General features: G+C 51.9%; 2 protein-coding genes across 3 annotated transcripts; one reads left to right on the forward strand and one right to left on the reverse strand.

Moving 5' to 3' along the window:
• The first annotated feature begins 1,613 nt into the window (after positions 1-1,613).
• Positions 1,614-3,993, forward strand: SLC51A (solute carrier family 51 alpha subunit). The gene is made up of 9 exons (XM_026045306.1): positions 1,614-1,648; positions 1,728-1,822; positions 2,126-2,280; positions 2,407-2,480; positions 2,554-2,712; positions 2,827-2,938; positions 3,089-3,235; positions 3,456-3,561; positions 3,670-3,993. Exons 1-9 carry the CDS (start codon positions 1,614-1,616, stop codon positions 3,804-3,806), a joined length of 1,020 nt encoding a protein of 339 aa, XP_025901091.1. The 3' UTR covers positions 3,807-3,993.
• A 1,921-nt stretch (positions 3,994-5,914) lies between these two features.
• Positions 5,915-22,988, reverse strand: PCYT1A (phosphate cytidylyltransferase 1, choline, alpha). Of its 2 annotated transcripts, XM_026045303.1 has the most exons (9): positions 22,831-22,988; positions 18,576-18,716; positions 15,496-15,595; positions 13,250-13,366; positions 11,101-11,252; positions 10,340-10,418; positions 9,564-9,706; positions 8,517-8,705; positions 5,915-7,949 (listed from the first exon to the last, which is right to left on the reverse strand). In XM_026045303.1, exons 2-9 carry the CDS (start codon positions 18,690-18,692, stop codon positions 7,743-7,745), a joined length of 1,104 nt encoding a protein of 367 aa, XP_025901088.1. In that variant the 5' UTR covers positions 18,693-18,716; positions 22,831-22,988; the 3' UTR covers positions 5,915-7,742. The 2 variants fall into 2 exon arrangements, with proteins under 2 accessions (XP_025901088.1, XP_025901089.1); XM_026045304.1 differs by lacking the exon at positions 22,831-22,988 and having other exon boundaries at positions 18,576-18,730.
• Between the last annotated feature and the right edge of the window lie 358 nt (positions 22,989-23,346).

Below are 23,346 nucleotides of genomic sequence, written 5' to 3' on the forward strand. Positions count from 1 at the left end.
GGTGGAAAAAAGTCTAAAAAATAAAAGAACCAACCCACAAATATTTGCACTTCCAGCACTTACTSTGAGGTTCCGCGTGGGTGCCGCGCAGCAGCTGACGGGAGTCGGGCTGATGTTTTGGGCAGGGTTGCAGAGGTCGAGGGGTTTTGCTGGAACAAGCCAACGCGCTAACGCAGCAGCAGGGGCTGCCAGCGCTGCCCGGGAGCCGAGCGCGCTCCCGGGGCTGCTGCTCTGCCCCGTGGCCGCGAGCGGGTCCGGGCAGCGCGGGGCCACCGGCGGCCAGGGCTGTCCCCAAGGGAGCTGGCAGCATCACCTTGGTCTGGAGCCTCTCTCACTCGGGACGCTGCTGCTGCTGTGGGGGACCCTAGGGCTCCCCAGCAAGGCTAGCGGGGACCCCAGGGCAGCCTAGCAAGCCCAGCCTGCCGCAGGGCCAGCCTGGGCTCCGGGGCTTTGCTCAGAGGGGAGCAGCAGCGAGCGGGCCTGACTCGCGGCGAGCACRAGGGCTGCGCTCGTGGCTCGGGCCGCGGGGCCTCCGCCGTGTCCCGCAGCCCTGGCCGGTGCGCTCTGCCCTTGCCCCGCTGCCCTGTGCCCCGCTGCGGTGCCTCAGGGCAACGTGGTGGCCCCGGGCACCAGTGGGGGCAGCAGAGGGGCCAGAGCAGCCAGTGAGGGGGGGAAGAGCCAGGTGTAGGGGCAGAGCACAGTGTGCAGGGACACGGGCATGGGGTGTCACACCATTCCCATGGCTGTGGCTGGGGACYCCTTTGGGGTGTGGGCGGCCCCAGCAGGACCATGGGGGCTGAGGGATGGGGACTCAAAGGCCCTCGGGACCCAGTGGAAATCAAAGCTCCTTTCTCAGGCTGCTGGGAAGTCTCCAGGGGTCTCCCCTCAGGAGCTGTGAGGATGGGGGTAGCCAAGGGCCCCGTTACCCACATCCATCACCCTCCTCTGCGCGCGGTGCAGCCAGCGCCGCAGGCTGACAACCCGGGCGAGCTCTGCGCCCGCGGCACCGCCGCGCGGGCCGGCCCTGCCCTCTAGCGCCGCCGCAACCGCCCTCAGCAGGGCCCAGCGCCGCCGGAACCGAGCTGAGCACTTACCTGCTCATCACACACAGCCACGGCCYGTCTGCCTCCGCGGATCAAGCACAGCCGCTGCGAGCAGGGTGGGCACCGCAGMGGGAGCCTTCCCGACGGGAAGGATGGACCGGGTCTCATCAGCCCCGCTGCAGTCGCTGCTTCCCTCAGGCATCGAGCCCTGCCCGCTGGGATGCGTGGACGGGAGGGACGTATGGACGGGGGGACACGGTGTCCCTGGACCGGTGCCAGCAGCATGGGGCTCCTCGTGGCGCCCGCCTCGGGKCTGCCAGTAGCGCGGGTTCCCAGCTCCGAGCCCCCGCCGAGCCGCGGTGACGCGCGTGGCGCTGGCACGTGGGACGAGCCGCTCCTGCCCCGGCACCCGGGTCGATAACCGCGCGGTCGGGCCCCGCGAGCGCGCGGGAGCCTCCAATGAGGCCCGGCCGAGGGACGGGAGCCTCCAATGAGGCCGGCGCGAGGGAGGCGCCTGGGCCCGCGCGCTCCCTGCCCTGGGACTCTGACCCCACGGAGCAGCGCGACACCATGGAGCCCCCGCAGGAGCTGGCGCCCGACCCCAGGTGGGTGGCGGGGCCCTGGCAGCCTCCGGGGCCCCTTTGGGTTGTCCCCAGCGCTGCTGAGCGCCGCCTCGCTCCGCAGGTTCCCCCCGCCGCTCGTGGAGATGCTCATAAGGAATTTCAGCGTGCCRGCTGCCTGCTTCTCCCTGCCGCCCACCTCCGAGCAGCTCCTGCGACGTAGGTGTGGGGCCGGGCGGGAGGGAGGGAGCTGGGGACACCCCCCTTGGCTCCCAGCGTGGACAGGAGCAGAGGGCGGTTGCAGGAGTGCCAGGCTGGGGGCTCAGCCCCACAGCACTGCCTGGCCCGGGGCCACGGGCAGGTGACATGGCAGGAGCCATGGGATGACGAGGATGTGGCTATTGGCTCTCCAGTGCCAGCCACAAAAGGGCCCCGAGATGGGTGTGGAGCAGTGGTTTCCCTGGAGCTCCCCACCAYGGTGTCCCTGGGGAAGGGCCGTGGTTGCTCACCCCTCCCCGGCAGAGCTGGACGTCTTTGAACTCTCCATCCTGGGCCTTGCCACCTTGCTGACGCTGCTGTCGGTTGCCATCTTCGTGGAGGAGGCCTTGTACCTCGTGCGCAAGACCCGCTGCCCCATCAAGAGGAAGACCCTGCTCTGGAGCAGCTCGGCCCCCACGGTGAGTCCCATGGGGGCAGCTGTAGGAATCACCCCATGGAAGGGGTACCACAAAGCCGAGGGTACCTGGGGGATGTGACACGGTGCAGGAAGGAGCTCCGTCGTGCCAAGCCCGTGTCTCACACAGGTTGTGTCGGTGGTGAGCTGCTTCGGGCTCTGGATCCCGCGCTCCATGATGGTGGTGGAGATGGCCACCACGACGTGAGTGCCGCCTGCGCCGGGCCACGGCGAGCAGGGCCCTGCCGAGGCCTCAGCTCGCTGCCCTTCTCCCCAGGTACTTCGCTGTCTGCTTCTACCTCCTGATGCTCATCATGGTGGAGGGCTTTGGGGGCAAGGAAGCGCTGCTGAGCACCCTCAAGGACGTGTCCATGGTGATCAGCACCGGGCCCTGCTGCTGCTGCTGCCCCTGCCTGCCCCGCATCACCATGAGCAGGTGAGCGAGGGCCCCAGTTGGCCGAGGGAGGGTAGGGGTAAAACCCTGTCCCTGGGAAGACAACATGGGACAGGGGGGACCTTGCGGTGTCACCGGCCTCTCTTGCTGTGCCAGGAAAAAGTTCAAACTGCTGCTGCTGGGGACTTTCCAGTACCCCTTCTTCAAGGTGATCGGTGTCTTCGTTGGGCTGGTGCTGGCTGCGGACGGGAAGTACAACCCTGCTGACGTGAGTGACAGGCCCTGGGGACAGGCAGGGCCACCTGAGACAGACAGAGGACAACCTAGTTAGCCAAGGCCACTGCACTAGCTGGCCTCGCAGCCATGGCTAGCACCACCGCAGCTGCTCAGACCCACGTGGGCTTTCTGCCTCCCCCAGATCTCAGAGAAGAGCGTGGCTCTCTGGATTAACACGTTCCTGGGGCTCTCCACTGTCTTCGGCCTGTGGGCACTGGGCATCCTCTTCCGACAGGCCAAGTTGCACTTGAAAGCGCAGAACATCGGGGCCAAGTTTGCTTGCTTCCAGGTAAGCCCTTGCCCTGCTTATCATCTTCCTGACCAGAATGAGCTTTTTGCRGCACAAAATTGTAGCAGCTGATCAGGAGTGAGGTGGGGAGAGCAGGAGGAGGGACAGGAGTTCCCTGCTGGCGAGATCCATGCCTGGCTGGCTGCAGGAGAGCGGGGGCTGGCAGCAGGGAAAGGCAGAACAGCAGCAGTTCATCCATGCCACGCCGCTCCCCTCGCAGGTTCTGCTCATCCTCACGGCGCTGCAGCCCTCCATCTTCAGCATCCTGGCCAACAACGGCAGCATCGCCTGCTGGCCGCCCCTCTCCTCCAAGGCCAGGTCGCAGCGTGAGTAGTGACACGAGGGAGCGGAGCCACTTGCTCCCTGACAATCCCCCTCTGCCTCAAGACCAGGAGCAGAGCTTCAAATAACCCTTTTTTTCTCCTCGTTTTAAGAGATGAATATGCAGCTGGTAATCGTGCAAACGTTCATCATGGCTGTGGTGACCCGAATATACTACCGCAAGCAGGATGACAAACCTGGCTACCAGCCCATCACCTTCACACCCGTGGACACCAACATTAAGGTCTGAGCAGGAGGATGGTGCCAAGGGGAACAGCAAGGCCAGGGACCTTCCGCTTGCACCTCCTCCTTGTATAGCCCTGGGAAGCTGCTGGGAGCAAGTAACGCGGGGAATAAGAGGGCACGGAGGTTAAAAGGATCTGAAACGTGAGGGACACAAAGCAAAGATCATCCATGAAGCGGCCTTCAAGCCCAGGGGACTCTGCCTGGCACTGAATAAAGATACATTTGTACCTGAACCTTTTTGTACCTGAACCTGGTAACTTGTGGGCTCAAGTTTTCTCCTGGCCAGGCTGGGGTGGGTGATGACTCTCAGAGAGGACACGAAGGGAGGAGGATGGAGATCAGAGTGACAGCCACGACGTGGGTCTGGGTCAGAGGCGATGCTCGATGCCAGCCACGACCGGAGGTGGAGGACTGGGCACAGCAGCCACAGGGAAACACATGAACATCCAGCTTTTTTCCTTGGTAAAGGGTCCATGGCAGGGACTGCTCCTGACAGCACAGGCAGGTACATCCACATCTGCCAGCCTGCAAGGGTGGAGAGGAGGGATCCATCCTATGAAACAGGTGAATAGTTAATGCTGCTTTAACCAGCCTTGCCCATGACCTGTTCCTGCAACAGCATCTGCTCCACACCTAGCACAAAGGTGGGGACAGACATTGGAATGATGACAACCTGCAGGAACCTCAGGGTAGGCGCTTTTTCTTCTTTTCCCCTCCATGGAGCATCTTCTCACTCAAACCACTGCTGACAAGGACGAGATCTTGTTGCGCTTGCAGAGTAGAAGATATCTGGCACACACATGGTAAAATTATATCCACATTTATTTACCTAAACATAAAGCCAAAACAAGAACTCAAGAACAAGCCAGTGAGACACACACATGTGCTCCAGGTCCACGCAGAGAAACCATCACAGTGACACCGAGGGGAGACATCCCAAGGTAGCCACGGCTCCGGGGCAGCAGAAGGGACAGGAGGGACAGCCCGGAGGGAGCCGCACAGCAGACATGGGCACGTTGGGGCCAGAACCTGGGCCTGCTGCCAGGCACCRCCGGCTCCACGTGACCCGGGCCCTGGCGCCCTGTCAGGCCCCCCTGCCAGGTCACCTTTGGCCAGGATGGCATTTTCGGGGAGGGAGGAGTCAGAAATCCAAAGCTCCCCGGTATTATCTATTTCATTTAGTCACTTGGGGGAAAAAAAAAGAAGAGCAAGTTCTCTGTCCCTGGAAGGGAAAAAGCTGCAGAGCTTTCTGCAGTTGTCAAATCTGACATGGTTTCACAGATTCATGGTAACAGAGAATGATCCTTAACAACACAGTTTTACAGGCGCCTTCCGGAGTGCTAGGGGCCAGAAATCTCATGGCTTTGACAAGATGCAGCACACAGGCAGCAAAATAAAGAGACTTGGCCTCCTTGGAGACGCGGCCTCCTTGCCGGTCAGCCAGACCTGGCTCCACGTCTGCAGCAGGCAGAAAATTAGGGCTTTACAGAAGGGAGCCTTTGGCAGCCAAATAACTCCTGAAGGGCAGGGCACAAACCGCAGGGACTCTGCTCTGTCCCACCAAAGTAACAGCTACAGCCAAGTRTATTCCCAAGGTGTCCCTGGAGAACCCGACTTACACATCTTGCCCCGAGATGAAGCTCTGCCCCGTTCCTGATAGGACAGGGCAGCATGGGGATGTGACCGGTCCAGCAACCCAAGAGGAGATAACACTCACCCCTCTATCCCCCCCAAAAACGCTCCCCAAAAGAAACCAAACAAGGAAGAAAAAAAAAAGCAAACCAGACCAGTCTGGGGTTGGAGCGTCTGTTTTAATTTAAGTGCGAGGAGGAAGCAGCGATTGTTGGTTACAAGCAACAGCTCCGTTATGCCGAGCTGCAGAGGAAACCACGTGTGGCTTCTTGCCAAGCACCCCAGGTACTGCAGAGACCAGGAAATCCGTACGGTGCCCAAAGAACAACCCCCCAATCCGGCCAACAACCTTGCAGAAGGCAGTCATGGATCCCTTGTTTCCAACAGCAGGGAGGCTCTAACGCTGCACGGCCTTCCTGACCCGGCTGCGGAAAGTAACCGAACCCTATTTTGAGGGAAGGGTGAAGGAAGGTGGGGAAGAGAGAAYGTGGGTATATAAGTGCTCTATCCCTCACAAACCAGGGGATTAACAACTGGTTTCTATCAAGTGACGGTGTTTGCTCACTATAGCTTAAAAATGAATAGCAGCCAGCCGTGCTCCAGAGGCCAAGTGGCAGGAGAGAACCCCCAGTGCCGTTTCCTGCACCATTTTAGGCTCAACAGCAGCGGGGTGACAAGAAGCGTCTCACACGGGTCTCTGCCAAGGCATCTGGGCGACAGGACCCAGGAAGGGCAGGACACAAGCAGCAGCAGGAACACGTGGAAGCACCTCGGGGCGCAGGGCGCGCGGCAGCACGGCCGAGGCCTCGCGGGGAGCGCGCGGAGCCCCTYGCGCCATTGCTGGTCGGCCTGCGAGCCCGTCCTCGTGCGCTCCCAGCGGGAAGCGCCGCAGCTCGTGGAGCCAGGAGTGCCACAGAAGGCCCCAGCAGAGAAGCGAGCGGGAGCTCCACGGCTGCAACACCGCGAGCTCCACGCGGCAGGGCACCAAGCTCGACACTCGCTGCACACAACAGCGGGCAGGACTTGAACCGCGGCTTCAAGACAAGCAGGTGGCTATGTTTAAAACCTTAAAAAGCAGCAGCTCCCTCTGACGCTCCCTCAGCCCTCTCCCTTCGGGGCTGGCGCAGGGGAGCACAGATTTTTGCACATAACGTGCAGCCCAGGTAACCGTCACGTGGGACCATCCCCTCCGACCGCAGTAAAACGCGTCCTTCCTCTGTCCAACCGCGCGCACCAACACGGACACCAAATCGGCCACATGAATCCACGTTTTGTCCTCACAGCGGCAGCTTCACAGCACCAGTACACGAGTGCCCCAGCCCGGAGAGCACGGCGACTGAAATGCAGACAAACACGTACCCAGCACAGTGCAGAGGAGCCTTCTGGGCAGACACAACAAATACACACACCGGAGACTAGGACAAGCAGCTTTTCCAAGCAGCACACACATATCCATTTCCTACATGGACTTTCACACTCAAGGGAACACACAGACAGCAAGTACTCTGAAAGAAAGACTCCGTCTCTTCCCTCCAACAGCAACTGAGGGCTGAATTTTAGCTCTAGATTTCACAGTCTTGTCAAGACAGGTTGGAAAGGCCCTTCCCCGGCAGCCCTCACACAGATTTGGGGATTTTTTTGCAGGACCAGACTCCTTCATGGCCAGCTGGCAGCCCCTTCCCCAGCACATCTGCACTGCAACGTGCTGGGGCACTAAGAGACACTACAGCACTACAGAGTGCATCAGATAGATCCCTATCGGATCCAGTGCGGCACAGAGGTCTCTATTTCCTAACAGTCTTTCTAGCCAACTGCTTCCTGCCTGCTTTTGAGGTCAGTTTTGAGGAACTGTGAGATCTTTCGTTTGGCAGCAGCACAAATACCGCCTGGGCATACGAGGGATTAAGACAGGAGAGGAAGGAAAGGAGGGACGGAGGGGTCTGGGCACTGCATCCCACTCTCCCTCTCACCTGAAGGTTTAACAGGGGAAAAGAAACCAAAATAAGAGCCACACTTGAGTGCTATTCTTTGTGTTTAAAAAGAGTATTTTCTTAAAATATAAAAACCATCTTTCCCCTGGAAACCGTTAGAACGTAAACAATAAAAAGGGAAGGAGGGAGAAGGGAAGAGGAGAAGATATTTGAATGTGCTTCCAGGCAGCAGCCCCTGCTAACCGCGCCGGGTGCCTTTGGGTGCCCGTGCCCACGTCAGCCCTGTTCCTATGGCTCTTGTGCTCATTCAGAGCTCCCCAATGAGTCCGGACTTGTGACTTGGCATCAGCGACTCGCAGCAAAGCCCGGCTGGCAGCTTAATCCTCTTCATCCTCACTGATGTCGTAGGTGACCGTGGACTCATTCCTGGCACGGTTGGCCGGCGAGGAAGGAGGAGTCTTGGTTGAGAAAGGCCAGCGGAACGAGGGAGATGGGGAACGGTCATGTGTGGGGCTACTGCTGGGACTCTGCTTTGGGCTGATGGCCTGCAGCATCCGGCCCTTGCCCTCTTTCAGCATGTGTTTCTAGTTGTGGAAGCAGGAAGGCAGTTAACACGACTCAAAAAGTAATGCAAAACAACACTATCTACAGCTCTTGCCACATTTTGAGGTGTTTTGCCCCCCCTTCRATCCCTTGGGCAATAGGAAAGCACAGAAAAGCCCAAGTACAGCTCGAGCCTTTGGAAACCATCCAGTTGAATCAACACCCACTTTCCAGCACCTACAGCACGAACTGCTTGTGATGTTTTGCCAGCGTTGCTGGACAGCATGGCAAAGCAACGTTTCACAGGCAGCTTCAGACCCATCCCAGGTAAGTGACAGAGTGAGTGCCAAACCCTTGGCTGCTCAGTGGCCCCTAGGACACATGTTGGAGCGTACAGAGCAGCTCCTCTCCTGCTAATGGCCACAAGTGGCTTTAGGCAGCTGGCGATGCTCGCTGCACCCGTGCTGCCCCGGCCTGCGGCAGGACGCACCCAGCACTGGGACAAGCTGCAGCCCTTTGCTCTGCAGAGCCTGCGCTCCAGAAGACCTGGTCCTCACTGCTAAGTTCTGCGAAATCCTCTTCCCCCTTCTCCCTGACAGGCTCCTTACCAATGCACCTTCTGGGCCAAACATCTCCAGGAAGTTGCCGATGAACTCCCGGGACTTCTCTTCCCACTTCTGGATGAGATCGATACTCTTTTCCTCCACTTTCTGGACAAACTCCTTGGATTTCTCCTCTACGTCCTTCACCCTCTTTTTCACCTTATCCACACGTTCTTGGAGGTGGTATTTCTTCTCCTGCAGAGAAATGGTGGATCAAAATATGACTTACCAGATTTCAGTACTGACTATCTCTGCTGTATGTTATTACCCTGAACAGTTGCTTCAGACTCAGCATCTCCCTCAGTTTCATGACATTTCTCCTACTTCAAAGACACTTCTTCCCTAGACTAAATGACAGACACTCAGAGGAGCTGTGAGATGCTTTGTGGCAGGCACCAACACACATCWTTTTTTCTGTATTTCATTGTATTTATAAAATAGACAAGGTATCTGTCTAAGCACTAAGAGAAATGTTTTCTACTCCCAGCATTGGGAAAAACATAGCATTATTTCTGCCACACATTCTGCCTGTGCACCAAGAGCTGCGCAGCACAGGACKAGAACATGCTCTTCATGACCATGCACTGCTGCTCCTGCATCTACAAGGAGACTAGTGCAGCGAGAACAAGGTCAGGTTTAGTCCTAGAAAGAATTACGCTTCCTTATAACGACAGTTTAGGGARGAGAAATTCTATGAAACACAACAGGTGCTGCCATGAACAACCAACACTTCATACGATWAAAGAAACTGTTTATCTCCCTCCATCTTTTAGTCCCTCAATAAGCAAAACGCTACCAAGTTGTCATTTCTGACAGTGGGCAGCATTAAGAAAACGCCAGTTCCTCCATGTTGGGCTGCTCTTCACAGCAAAAGAGCAAGAGAAGAATGAAATCTAATGTCTACTGCGAGGTGACCCATTTGGTGCAATTGCTTAGCTCGGCAGATCTTGACATTTACAGACAGGACTGTGCTCCCACTAGGGAAGGATCTGCATCCACATGCTCTTAACACTCTGCTTCCTGCAGCTTGTTCTAAGATACACTTCAACTCACATTTATGAAGCTGACATTGAGCTCTTTAGCTGTGTAGCCCCTTTGCAGGTTTCTTCTGGCATAAACGTCGTAGTCCCGCACAATCCGGGTGATGATATCTGATGTTGAGATCCCCTCCGTCCTCTGGGTTGGTGCAAACATGCCTACAAGTTGGGGAACAGGACTCAGGACAGCTGCAGCAAGCTGGATGGCAAAAAGCTACTGCCACCCCAATTAGGAAGAGCCTCTCCYATCAACAGCATGATTCCCAATTGTCTTCATTCCACCACCTCTCTCTCTCTCTTTGAATATTCAATAATGGCAGTTCTCCTTTCTGGAATGATGAGGAGAAACTAAGCAAGATCTAAGCAAGTGTCAAAACATGCCTTCCAATTAAAAACTCCACCTCTTCACTTCAGCTGGTTTAAATATTATTATCTATAACCCACTGCATTTAGAACAGTGTGGAGACAAGGACAGGAGAGAAAAGAGCTCTCACAGTTTAGCAGCTGGCTAGGTTTGAAGCTAGGTTTAAGTAAGCTGCATCTCCATGGAGTTTTAGAGCAATCAACTAGAGGGACCACTAGCAAGTTCATGCCAGTTCCTCCATTTGCGAGCATTTGCAAACCAAGCCAAAGAGGTGGCTGTTGCTACAATCACAGTAATTAGACTAGAAGCAGAAATTAATGTAGGACAAATGTGTGGCCTTATGAACTGACATAATTGTGCCCTACAGAAGAAAGGGATCAGCTACAGATCTTTGACAAGAATCCCTAGAGAATCCGCCCCAGACCCACCTGCTTCTTTTATATGCTTATAAACGTCATCACTGCCAGCAGAAGAATAGGGGATGTCATCATGTGCAACAAAATCGATCTGTAAATTTAAGAGAGCAAAGTGAATCAAAATTTTACCCTGAATATGCAGGTTTCATGATTTCTGTCAAAGGATGGCTACTTCTGCTCAACACCTCCACACAGGGGCATAGTGAGGAACAGCAGGATGCTTTTGATTGATGGAAAAGCAATGCTGAGCAGTCCTAAGTTCTTATTGGCAACTGTTTATCAATCAAGCCTGCAGGTACAGACCAAAGAAGAGGAGCTGGGACTACAGATACAGGTTGTTTAAACTCCATAAAGAAATTACTTCCTAATGGCACCTGGGGGAAACTAAGTAAACTCATCTGAACATCCCAAACTCCTGCACCTCCCAGAGCACATCAACAGATTGTAGATGCTCCTTTCACTTCACCTTTTCCATCTTATCTATTGCTCATTACACACCACACTGTCACTACCATCAACTTCTGAAAGTGTGAGGCTCCTGCTGGCTTCTTTGCTTTCTCACTATCTTCATTTTATTTCAGCATTACCTTCCACATCACTGAATACTTGCAATCTCCCAAGGAATTTACCTAGTTCCCATAACCTAGCACATTCTGCATTCCAGTATTTTAGGGAGAGTTGCTCAGAGATTTAGCTGGATAACTAAATGGATAAATCTTGCTGCAAAGAGCAGGATAATGAAAATCCAAAGCAGGTGAGACAGCACACATTACCCTGTGCTCTGCCAGGAACTCCGGTGTGAGGGTCCATGGTGCATTTCTCACCACTTCGTCCACGTAGCGACAGTGCTGCACGGCGTCGTACCGCTCGTTTTCATTCATTACTGTGAAGCCCTTGAAGTTATGGGTTAGCTCATCGCTGCAGACTGGAGAGAGAACAGAGAAGAGCGAGTCCAAGGTGGCTGCCACAATATTTTATAGCAAAAGGACTCTGCCCCTGCTGCACAGGACAAGCCTGGCAAACCCAGCTTGTTGACAGAAGTTGGCACCAGGTTCTTCCAGGCACAAAACAAACAAACAAAAAAATCCACCACAGGAACAGGGAGTGGTGATGAGGAATTAAGCACTTGGACAATTCTGCTCAGGCTTACCACAGGAAAGTGGACAAGTTTTGCGGGGGGGATTTCTGTCCAAAATGGGGGTCTACACACCCCAAACGCTCCAGGACTCTAATGCCTATGTTACTTACCAAGAAAAAAAAGCTCAGTATGGAATACAACTCTCTCTATGAAGTGACACAGGGGGCTCTACCTAGCATAAACCTGCTCATTTACCTATGGATGTCTATCTTGCAAAAAAAAAAAGGGAGCCCTCCACCTCCAACATCCCTAGGATTCTGATTTAATAAAATACCATATTATAATCTAGCTCTCGAGAAAAAAAAAAAAGCAAAACTAAGAGAGAGTTCACAGTAAATCAAGTTAGTTTAATAATCGGGTTCTATGAGAAAGTAAACACACAGCTCCTCATAATCTGCACAATGGACATGAAGAAGGGAGCTTTATTTGGTTATTGGAATCAAAAGTAAACAAGGCTTTACCAATCTCACTGCTTCTGGATGTTTTATGCTCCAGAGAAACAGATGATAAAGAGAGGGCGAGACAGCTCCTGTTTGGAGCCCATGTTCCTGGTGCAGGAAACGCAGCCCGTTGCTCCCTGCCTCCTCACAGGCTCCTGGAGGCATAAGGCACCCTCGCCCAGCTTGCTACACTAACATGTTAACAGTATTTTTGCCTATAGTTATTTTGTTAACTGATGTGCAACGTTTACATATATTGACCTGTCATTTAGCCTTCAAGATCTGTAAATCTGGAGCATTCTGTTGATCTGAGTGGCTATTTCACCTCTCCTCTGCCATCTAGACCCTACTGTAACTCATACGAAAATCATAACCACAAAACAATAACCRTCTGCAATAATGAAACTGTGATAGGCAACAAGCTGCATGAAATTATTAATGCTATACTACAGATGAGAGCTTCATTTTTTCTTCTGGTAGCTAGTAGTAGTTGTGAAAACTAGTCAGAAGTATTTCCAATTCTGACATCTTACCACTAGCACACAGGCTAAGAGCTCACTTCATGATAATCAATAGCCACAGTTTGACATGTTTTTAGCACCACATGCCAGAAAGGTGGATGAAAGGATGGATAAGGAGGCACAGTGCAGACAGAAGTCAGCATAGGACAGAAACCAGAAAAATAATATTCTTTTCCTTTATAGTTTTGAAGGCATCTGTCTGAAAAAAATGCTGTTAGATCCTTTCACAGAGTCACAGATTGTTCCTGGTATCATCTAAAGAGTTTCGAGAGTAGTAAACAGCATGGAAAAGTTGTTTAGAAGAAAAAGGAGCCTCCCAGGGCCAGTCATGTGCACAAGGAACTACTATTATCTCTCCATGCTCTTTTTGGGTCAGTCTTAAGCAAAATCCAGGAGAGATCTGGAAATGGAGGGGAATGTGCAGCATGACAAAGATTATATCAAGCTGAAACAGCTATGGAGGGACTGCTCATCATGCTTTAACTGCCTCATTCAAATGGAGATGCTCAACTGCTCCTTGTATTTTTTAAATACTCAGATAAGCAACTCAACAGCAATCCTCACAAAACAGAGGGACAAAGTCAGAACATTAGTGTCAAAAGTCTTTTCCTCTGGTGCTTTTTTGCTACAGGATTTCTTTTTGCAGATCTGTTGGCTCAACATATCGCAACAAGACTCCAACAATGCAGTGGAAGTTGTCAGTATTGGCTGCAGTGAACCTGCCAAGGCTCTAAAGCAAAGACAAAAAAGCTGCTGTGCCATCCGTATGCACTCCACTGGAGCCACTCCTAGGACAGGCCAAGTCAACAAGGTCACTCCTTACCTCCTACAATGAGGTATGTGTTTGGGAAGAGGTTCTTGGCTTGCATCAAGGCCCGGGCATGTCCAGAGTGAAACAAGTCAAATATTCCATCCGCATAAACTCTGACAGGGCGATCCACTGTGCCAAGGAGAGAGAGAGACACATGTGTGAAGATCCATTGCTGGAGAAGCAGCCAGTGCTCATGCCTGCATTTGGGGACCTTCTGAAACTCAAGAGAGAGCTTCAGAAAACTGCCAGAATGCAGTCAGAAAACTGCCAGAATGCAGAGCCATGGCCACAAAAGATTTAAGAAAAAAAATGGTTGGTTCTTTTCCTTCCCACAGGGAAACAAACGCATCTGAGCACAGAGCTGAAATATAACCATGTTCAAAGGCAATTTCAAAACCTAACACATACCCACCAAAAAGGTGAAGAGAGATCAAGTGGAAAGCAAACCCCCATCATCTCCTCCTATGGAAATCCAAATGCAACATTATTTTTCCACACAGCAGTGAGCTACTGGAGGAGAACTGGCCAAAACGTTTCACAGATGCCTGATTCCCCCCGCCAGCCAAGGCGGCATCTCAAGAACCTTCTCAGCACCCTCCTCTCTGCAGCCCATTGCCACAGCTACCAGCCTTCCAAAAGGCCCGGTMGTTTTGGCTCCTCACCAGCCTCATGGGCTCCCCTCAACCCCACGAAGCATGCGACTTTATGCTGGGCTGTTCAAAAAGCAAGTCAGATCCTCTTCTGCTCATCTACTGTGGTTACCAACCAAACCTATGCATAAATAAGGAAGAAAAAAAAGCTTTCATCTTAGCCAAGGTAGCTCTTCTATCTGAGGTGAAGTGAAATAGTCTAGTACTGCCATGTAATACCAGGAGAGGGCCAGACTGCTGGTCTCCCAGGACCACACAGGACTCCAGCTCTCTTGCTGCCAGTAACAGAAAGCTGCCCATTCTTGGTATTTGACCCCTCTGGGAACTGCCTGGTTTACAGCCCGGTTCAGCCAGGCAGGCTTGGAAGAGCAGTGCACAGAGCTGCAGTGAGAAGAGCTGAACCCCCATGGATCTAGGCAGGGCCCTGAAGGAGCCTAGGGACAGAGCACACGAGGCAGCAAGATGAAGCTTGATGCAAACGGAAGGATGTTAAGTTCAAGCTAAGCAGGGGAGTCAGTTTGAGGACAGYCTCTTGCCATCACTCGTCAACAAACGCCACATCCTGACAGTGCCAGGAGGTTCCAAAGAGCCAAAGACCTGGAGACTGTAAACACTTCCTGCAGGCCAGAAGAGGGCTGATCCTTATATGCCTTTATTAAAGTGCAGGCATGTTCTGAGAATTGGCTTGGGACATTTCCCCCTCTCCTCCACACCTGCAACAATTACAGTTCCTGATCATGGGCAGAAAAAGCAGGAAGGAAGCAGATATTTCAGTCTCCGCAGGTAGGAGAGGCCATCAGTATTGAAACAAGAGACCTCTGTGCAAGCTCTGGAGAYTTTCTGCTGGGAAACTAACGTGGACTATGGAAAGCACTGGATTTCCAGAAATGCCTGCAGGAAACCCTGCCTCTCAACACTGGCAACAGTCAGGTAATTAGCAGTGCAGCATTTTTTATTGTCTCAGGGTCTCTGTACCAGAGAGGCCAAGAAAGGCAGCACACTCTGCACACTGCGCTTGGCAAGAGAGAGCAGCCTCCCTGCAGAAGGAGCCAGCCCTGCCCTCTGTCTCCCTCTTTGGTGCAAAGATAATAGYGTTTTTTTCCAGTCTCCTTCAGAGAATAAAATGACATGTTCTTCYGGCAGGGTCAGCCTATTGTGTTCCATGACGCTGACTTTAATTTAAATGCAAACGAGAAGAGGATAACCTGGGAAAAGTTGTGTATTATTTTTATTTGCCCATTTCAAAGAGATGTTCTTTTAAATTGTTGTCCAACTTTAAGCTACCTCAARGCAGTACGGGAAAATGGCTCTGACACTACTCTAGAGCTGCCAGTGGCACAGGGAGCACTAGAACATGAATTTTTATTTGCATCAAATCATCTTGCTGGTGTATGCACTGTTCCTCRCAAACCGAAGCTCCAATTTTAATTGGGATTGGCAGTCTCAAATTGACGTGAGAACAGTCATTTATCCACAGAGCATTAACTAAACCTCTGGGTGCAAATGTGATCTGACACACAGGGTTGTGCTAGTCTCAGAGAAACCCAAGTCCTCCCACTGCCAAAACTCAGTATTTACATAGTGCCATTCCAGTCTGGATTTACTTACAGGGGGTTCCTCTCATCGCTTCTTCATATGTTACTCTGATGTATGGCTTGCTGTAATCCATTTCCACTTCATCTGAAAACGGAGCTGGCTCCCGCAGCCCCTGAAGAGCCAGAGAAGGTTAGTCATGAGAGCGCGAAGGTGCGAGATGAGGATGTGCTGCACGGCGGCTGCAGCGCCGTTATGTGACTCACTGCTTCTCTGCAAGACTCATACACAAACACTGAAAGATCAATTAGTGTAAAACCTCACAACAGTTCTGCAGGGTGATGAGAAACAAGAAAGAGGAGCTGGAAACTCACACTGGGGCCCCTAAAAATTCACCAGACACAGCCAGTTCTGACAAACAGCTGTAAGAGAGGCACAGAGAGAAGGAGATGCTAATTCACCCTGGGATCCCTAAAAAACCTTCAGGCTCAGGCAGCTCTGACAAAAAGCCATTCACAACAGCAGAAGTCAAGCAGCCCTCGTGGTCACAGCTTCAGCTCTGCCCACCCAGCCAAGACATGAGCCACCTTGCTTGAGTGCTCGTGCTGTGATGCACAGATTTTAACAGCTCCTCAATCTGGGTATTTGAGCCGCCTCATATGACTAYGTGAGCATCAGAAGAGCAACGTCGACAGCTGTACAAATCCCCAGGGAATACCTATGTCACCACCCATTTCACAGCCCCACACATTGAGAGCCTGCTCTTCACCTGTGGCACAGCTCAAAGGGCTACAGGAAGTGTCCTCTAATCTACTGCCTTGACTATAGTGGTATGTTAAATTAGCAGCTGAAGTCCAGGTACCCTTTCTGAACATGTTCTCCTCCAGAAGGGAACAAATCACCTGCCTTTCCCATAATGGAACAAACAGCTCCACTTCTTTCTACCGGGAAGGCATGAGGCAGCAAAGGATTTCTCTTTCCTGAGCCAGAAGCTGAGGGCACAAGCTCGCAGATCACTACAACAGCCCCTTCAGGCTGCACAAAGCTRATCAGCACTTTCCTCCCTCACTTCCTGACCCACTGCAGCACCCAGCCGTGGTGCACAGCAACACTGCGCCCAGCAGCACCACTGCCACTACTGTTGGTGTTATTTGTCATTAGAGATCTCCAAGGGAAGTGCACAGGAAACAGCCACTGCCACTGTGTTCAAGCAGCGATGCTGCTGCAAGTCTCTAGTAACAAGGGCATTTACTGAGACTCTGATACTCATGTTTCCTATACCACTTTCTCTACCAAGATCATGGATTTTACTGCATGAGGCTCTTGGAGGTCATTATGCACCTGCTTGCACATCAGAGATTTTAAGTTCTTATTTTAAAAGAGCAAAGTTCATTTGCCCAATCCCATCTTACTGGCTTTCCAATGAACCACCTAACTTCCATACCTTTTTGCTTTTACTTTTGCAATTATATTGTTATGTAAGGCCTGTGCTCCTTTCATTTATCACAGCCATTTCATTTAGGACTTGGCAGTAAAATCAGATTCTTTGCAGTTTCATTGTCACATAYCTGATAAGAAGCGAGGAGTTAAAAGCACAAAAGCCTATAAAAACGGTCAAACAAACACAGAGAAATGTCCTCAAAGGCTCCTATCAATCTTGCCCTTCCTCTGCACTACCTGTGAGGGKCAGGACACAACCTGACATGCACAGCACAACGGGCTCATGCGTCAGCAGCCTTCTGACCACCATCTGCTGCAGAGCCCTGCTGCTTCAGGGAGCACTCTGCAGCCAGCTGTGCAGCCAGGCCTTCGAGGTAATGCTATAGTGAGGCAACTCCACTGTCCTTGCTACATTAAATACATGTAGCACAAAAAGAGGAAAAAAAATCTCTCCTCAGGAGATCTACATTAGCCCTGTGGCTAAAAAACAGCCAGCAGGTTTGGAGGGTGGCTAGAGATAACTTGTTTTGTTCTATTCATAAATAGAAGCTTCATTTCTAAGACAGGACAGACACCAACCTCAAGAGCAAGAGCATCCCATGGGATAACTTATGCCAGTGCCTTGTCCTTCCTCTCTGAAGGATACAGGGTCTTCAGGAGGAACAGAGAGGATTTTGTCCAACGGCAGGGATGCTAAGGCTCAAGGGATTCCATTCCCAGTGCTYGCCCCTCCCAATTCTCACTGCAATTTGCAGGCTGCTACTTCTCTTATTTCATTAGCATCTGTCCAACACCTTGGGACAGGACTGCCGCACTCCTGAAGAGCCAAACTGTGTTATGAGAGGAAAGCTTGAGCACATCACTGTCTTGTACCAAGGACTATGACCCTTGGAATGGGTAGCAACTGACTTGTGACAGAGATAAGGAACGAGAGAGAACATGTGACACAAGTGAGAGCCCCAGGAAGGGGGCGGAGGAGAGCTGGAAAATCCAGTCATCCCAATAACACAGCAAGGACAAAATAAAGTTAACWCTTTACGCTGCAATTAACTGACATAGTCTTAAGGAAACACCAAGCTATCTCAAGCTTCATCTGGAAGGAATTCTGGTTTTAACACTCCTGAAGCACTGGCACCACGAATACGGACTCCTGCCAGACCAGGAGAATCAAAAGCAAAGTCATCTTCCTGGTGTTTCAAACAGCAGTTTCAGTAGATTCCTTCTGCAAGTGCTCACAAATTTTAAACCCATTTGCACCCCTGGCTTGGACAGATCTAAACCTTTCTATTAGGTGCATGAGTGACAAGGTGCTTGTTTGGAGGATTCCTCCCTCCTTTGGGTCACTAAGAAAACCCACTTATGAAATAAACAGTGATTATTCCCTGTCTGTAGTACGTGCCTATCTGTGTGCCTGCCTCTTGGGGCACTGATTAAGTGACTCCAAACTATCCGGACACACCACAAAAGCAGCTTAGCAACGCTTGCCTCAGACCTAATTTAAGCGCACGTTGTAAGTATGTTATTAGCATGAGCATAGGAAGATTTCAAACTGGCTCTGCAGGAAGGATAGCTACTATCACCTGCTTCTTTCCTCCCCCTTGTTTTCTGTATTCTCACAGAAGAAAAAAAAAGAAAAGAGAAAATCACTTTTCTCACTTTTCTCTTCTTGCTGTTACGACTTCAGTCTCCTAAGCTCAGCATCTTTGCTTACTTACAAATGATCGTCGGGACATTTTTGGAGGGATTCCATCAGGCTCTGCCGCCCCATTGGGGCCAGATCCATCTTTTCTTCTCTTCCGGGAATTCAGCCTGGAGGAGGTCGGCGACTCCATCTTGTCAGGCGCGTCCAGTAAGAACTAGAATCAAATGCAGAAGGAAAAGGAAAAGAAAAAAAAAGAAAAAAGTATTTCTCAGGTCTCTCAATGCAAAAATCAGTCAACAGCAAGCTCAGTGTAAAGAAGGTCAGCCCAAAGACACAGCCACCTAACAAGGGGCTTAGCCAGTTGTACTTGGCACCAGCTGCCCAGGCTTGACAAACAGTGCCCGGTGGGAATACTGAGCCACTTGGTGCAATTCCGAGCGGCTCCGCGGACGCATGCGCCAAGCAGCTGGTTGGAGACAAACTATCACAGGAGTTGCAATGCAAGTTATAAATCATTAGTGCAAGGCTAATTATGCTATTTTAGCCTCAGAAAGGCTGTGGTGTGTCCCAAGCAGCCCTCCCCTATCTCATTTGGTGAGGCTGAACGCAAACGCTCTTGTGCCCGTCTGTCCTTTCTGCCGCCTCGGATCAGGACACCTGACTGCGGTGCTGGCTCCCTGTACAACCCTGGAGAGAGAAGGCAGGGAATTTGAGCAGAATAATAAGGTTAAGGAAAAAAAGGAGAGAAAACAATCCACAGTGACAGCTAAAATAACTGAACTGCTTGCAGTTTGCCTTGCTGTTTTGCTTGAGGACAGCAAAACTCAGGGTGGCTGCCACTGTGTTCCCCCCATGTCCCCGCTGCAGTGGTGACTCAGCTGGCTGCGGAGCTGCTACGGATGACACACCAGRGCAGGCTGAATTCTGGCTCCCCTTTATACCAGGCTGTAATTAGTGGTGGTTCAACTAAACAGCTTCTCTGATGAATGGACAGACAGGCTGCCAGTGTGGACAGAAAAAGTGACAGCTACATGGAGCTGAGCTATCCCTGCATTAGACCCGAGTCCTCACACACTGCTACCTTCCCAAGAGGACCCGTGGCCATTAGGAAGCTTAAAACAGGTCATGCTGTTTAAGGAAAGCTTGGGAATTACACTAAGGCACGCAGCAAACATTCCCTTTTTCAGCTGCAGCCAGAGTTAGAAACGGACGCCGCATTTCCAACRTTTCAGAGCAGGGAGCAGCAGCCGGGTGCTTCCCATCGCGCTCACTCGGAGTGCACGGACACGCAGGGGAGCAGGCGATCCCCCTGTGCTGCTTTTCCCACCTCCGGGGCCAGGACCGTGTCCCTGCACCCCAACGACGAGGGCCGGGCGGCACCCAAAGCTGCTCCCGAGCCACGCGGGGCGGCTGCGCTGGGACASGAACACTCGGCACAAGAGCAGGGGCCCCTGCAAGCCCCGTCCCGCTGCTCGGTGTAATTCCAGCCGGCATTCCAGCCCGCTCCCTGGCCGGCATTCCTGCTGGGGACCGCGGGGTGCAGAGGAAAAGGTGGAAAGGCTCACGAAGACACATCAGATCTGCRCGATGCAGCCAGCACTCGTGCCACAAAGCCCGGGAGTGAAGGTTGCTGAGTTTCCCCCACTCCCATAATTTATTTAATGCTTCCTAACAACTACCACACTGGCGTGTGCAAGAGCAATCTCCGGCACAAAGAGTTTGCAGTCATAAGCTCCATGTCTTCAGACTCTTAAGGAAACATTGAGCTTCCACGCAAATAATCCTGGATCTACAGTGTAACAACCACGCACAGGGATGCTACAAAAGCAGGGGCTTCCACGGTGCCTTTGAAAACGCGGGGTATGAAATAAGCCTTTCTTAGCATCATCTCACAAAGGTGTTCTTCATCAATGATTTATTTCACCACCATGGTCTTACCAGAAACCACCACATCTCTGTCTATGGCTCAAGCACCCTGAACATTCACGTGCCATCCGAGGGGAAACAGCTGCAAATTTTCCTGCTACTGGCTCAAAATAATTTTGCTCCACTTCATTCTCCGACCACTCCCTTTTCTCTGCCCGGGGGCAAACGGAGGCCTCTTAACTTGCTGGCAGCGCCTGTTGCAACACACAGCCCCTCAGCAAGGCACTGCCAGCACCGCCAAGGGCTCTGCAGCTGACGTCCGGGTGTATCAGGCACCACGCTACAACCGGCGAGGGTGTTCCCGCGTCAGCCCGCCGTGGCAACACCCCGCAGAGGCCCCTCTGCTTGGGAGGCTGGTGCCCTCATCCCGCAGGTTCGATCCTGCTGCAGGAGCCTCCGCAGTGTCCAGGGCTGGGCTGGCTGCTTTGCAAGTGRCGGAGCTCTGGTAATTACTCACATTAATGCAGAAATTAAATAATAATTTTACTACTCTTTAGAGCTTTAGCACCTCTACCCTGTGGCTAATGTATTTCTCGGAAATCTTCTCGGCACAAAACCAGCTTTCATTAAAAACTGGGAACAATTTGTTCTTAAAAAACAAACTACACCTCACTGCAATAATGCTGCCAATCTTAGAATATTTTGTTTTGACCCAAAGAACTAAAATAGCATCCCAAACAATTACTAAGTAACAACAGGAGCAGCATCTGTAACTGAGCTTAACAGACGAGCACACCCTCGCTTTGCTTCTCCAACTGAACACAACATTGGGCTGCTGTAAAATTAATTACGCTTGCAGCAGATGGGCGAGGGGAGGAKAAGGGTCTTTTGAGAGCTCATTCTGAAAAACTCAAAGGTAAAAATCGGGCATAAGCAGAGGACGGAGCTCTGYAGCATTGCTCTTTTCGGTCTAGAGGCCGAGCTCTGCACAGCTCAGCCTCTGYTGAATATGAGCACCAGGAGCAGAGTTTGAAGAATCCTGTTAGGGAAGGGCCCCGGGGGCAACTCACAGTCTCTGCGCCCCTTTGCGAGGCACTTGGGGCTCTGCAAAGAAGGTCATTTCTTTGGTTTGCATCCTATATTAAGGGAGCACCTCTGGGCAGAGAGCTGGACGGGCTCTGCTGATTGCCACAGCAGAGAGTCACCCCCTCCTCAAGAAATCACTGCATTCGGCCCCAAAATGCAGAGCCTGAATGAAGGAAGGAAGTGGTAGAGGGAAAAAACATGATTTCCTTTAAACYGTGGCAGGAATTGCCTCCAGAAAATCATCAAGCACTTTGCTGACAGTAACGCTACACAGCTCAACTCACCTGACACAAAAATGCAGCCACTTCTGGGAGGGAGAAATGACAGGTAGCAATTCACACACCCAAGTGCTAAGACAGGGTGGAATTTAGGACCTTGTTTTCCTCAGTGCATCCCCTACAGCATCATCTGAGTTGGAATTTAACCACGACACCAAAGTTAACACCTCTGGCACATGCAGAGGGTCCCAGCACAAGTGCAGCAGGTCTCATTGCTTGGCCAGAGGCTTATCTCAATGAAGGCATCTTGRGGAACAGAACCCATCTTTTGTTCAGCCTTGAATACATCCATTCTTGGTGTCAGAGAACTATTTCCTTCACACTACACCAAGAAAACAGATCCGGTATTTCTGCACTCAAAGCACATCGACRGACCTCACCCATCTGCATTCTCTGCATTTTTACATCCAGAGGAATTTCTAAAAGAATATTTTTTGTTTGCAGATTTACATGAAGAAGCAGATTCTTTGGAGCCTTTTCTGCTGCTTTTTGCTTGCAGGCTGACTTGAGGAGGCAGAAATAAGGATGAAGAGGCTACGTCATCCCAAAGCCTGGGCAAAAGGARGCGAGCGCAGCAACTGGCTGAATGCTCCAGCCCGAAGTCCCTGCATCTCCCAGCAGAGACCTGCGTGGCTGCGGGAGCAGCGAGGCCTCCCCGCCGCCCGCGCTCCCGACTTCCCTGCTTTCCCACAACCTACTTCCCGGCTCCCGAGCGTCCCTGTGCGCGTGGAGGGCGTCAGCATAATCAGATGTCACCATCATGTGCCGCTCTGCCTACAAGATCAGTCCRCCCTGCAGAAGTGGGCTGAGCTGACTCATCTGCAGGCAAATACTACTAAACTTTGCACTCTGCCAGCTGGCTGCAAYGAAGAACAGCCGGGACACGTGGAAGGCACCTAAGTGAGATCTTCTGGGAAAAGTCCTGTCACTTYGGACAATTTACCTTTTAAGGCACCCAAATGACCTTGCTCCTTATTCAAGGAGGCAGCAGACTTGGTAACTCTTTTCTCCTTTCTCCCCTGCTCAGTCTGTCACTATCTGTGCAGAGATCTGCGGCACACAGAGCGACACAGAAGAGGTGAATGGCACAGGACTCACCACAGACTCGGGCGATCAAAGCCCGTTTGCAGGATGAGGCTTGACCTCTACATAGTGACTGGCAGAGATCAGGATCTTTCTTCACTCTATCCTTAAAAGATCTTGCACTGGCTCCAGGCAACTTCATTCACAGACCAGGCTTGTGGAGGTCCAAATCCTTCCAAATCCCTAGACTGGGGCCATCTTCCCATCATCTCACCCCTGGGTTTGGGTGTTTTTAAAGGTCATGTAGAAGTTGAAAGGCAACAGCACAGTGACAGGGGCCCAGACTTGCCAAAATAGCTCCAAACCTCTTGTCTCCTACTGCTACGGCAGACTGGTGTTWTTTCTTCAGGCAGAACCCAAGCAACATTAAGCATGCTGAAGATCTCCTTAGGAACAGGTACCTGTGTTCTGCTCACCATGAAAACACACTGTTTCTGTCCACAAAGCTCCAAAGAGCGCAAGATACCAACACCCCAACTGGAAACAGGGCAGCAGGATCACCTGGGCAGAGCTKCTATGAAACACAAAAAA

This window comes from Nothoprocta perdicaria, unplaced genomic scaffold, assembly GCF_003342845.1.
Source record: "Nothoprocta perdicaria isolate Ctin4 unplaced genomic scaffold, notPer1 scaffold_4, whole genome shotgun sequence".
NCBI lineage: Eukaryota > Metazoa > Chordata > Aves > Tinamiformes > Tinamidae > Nothoprocta > Nothoprocta perdicaria.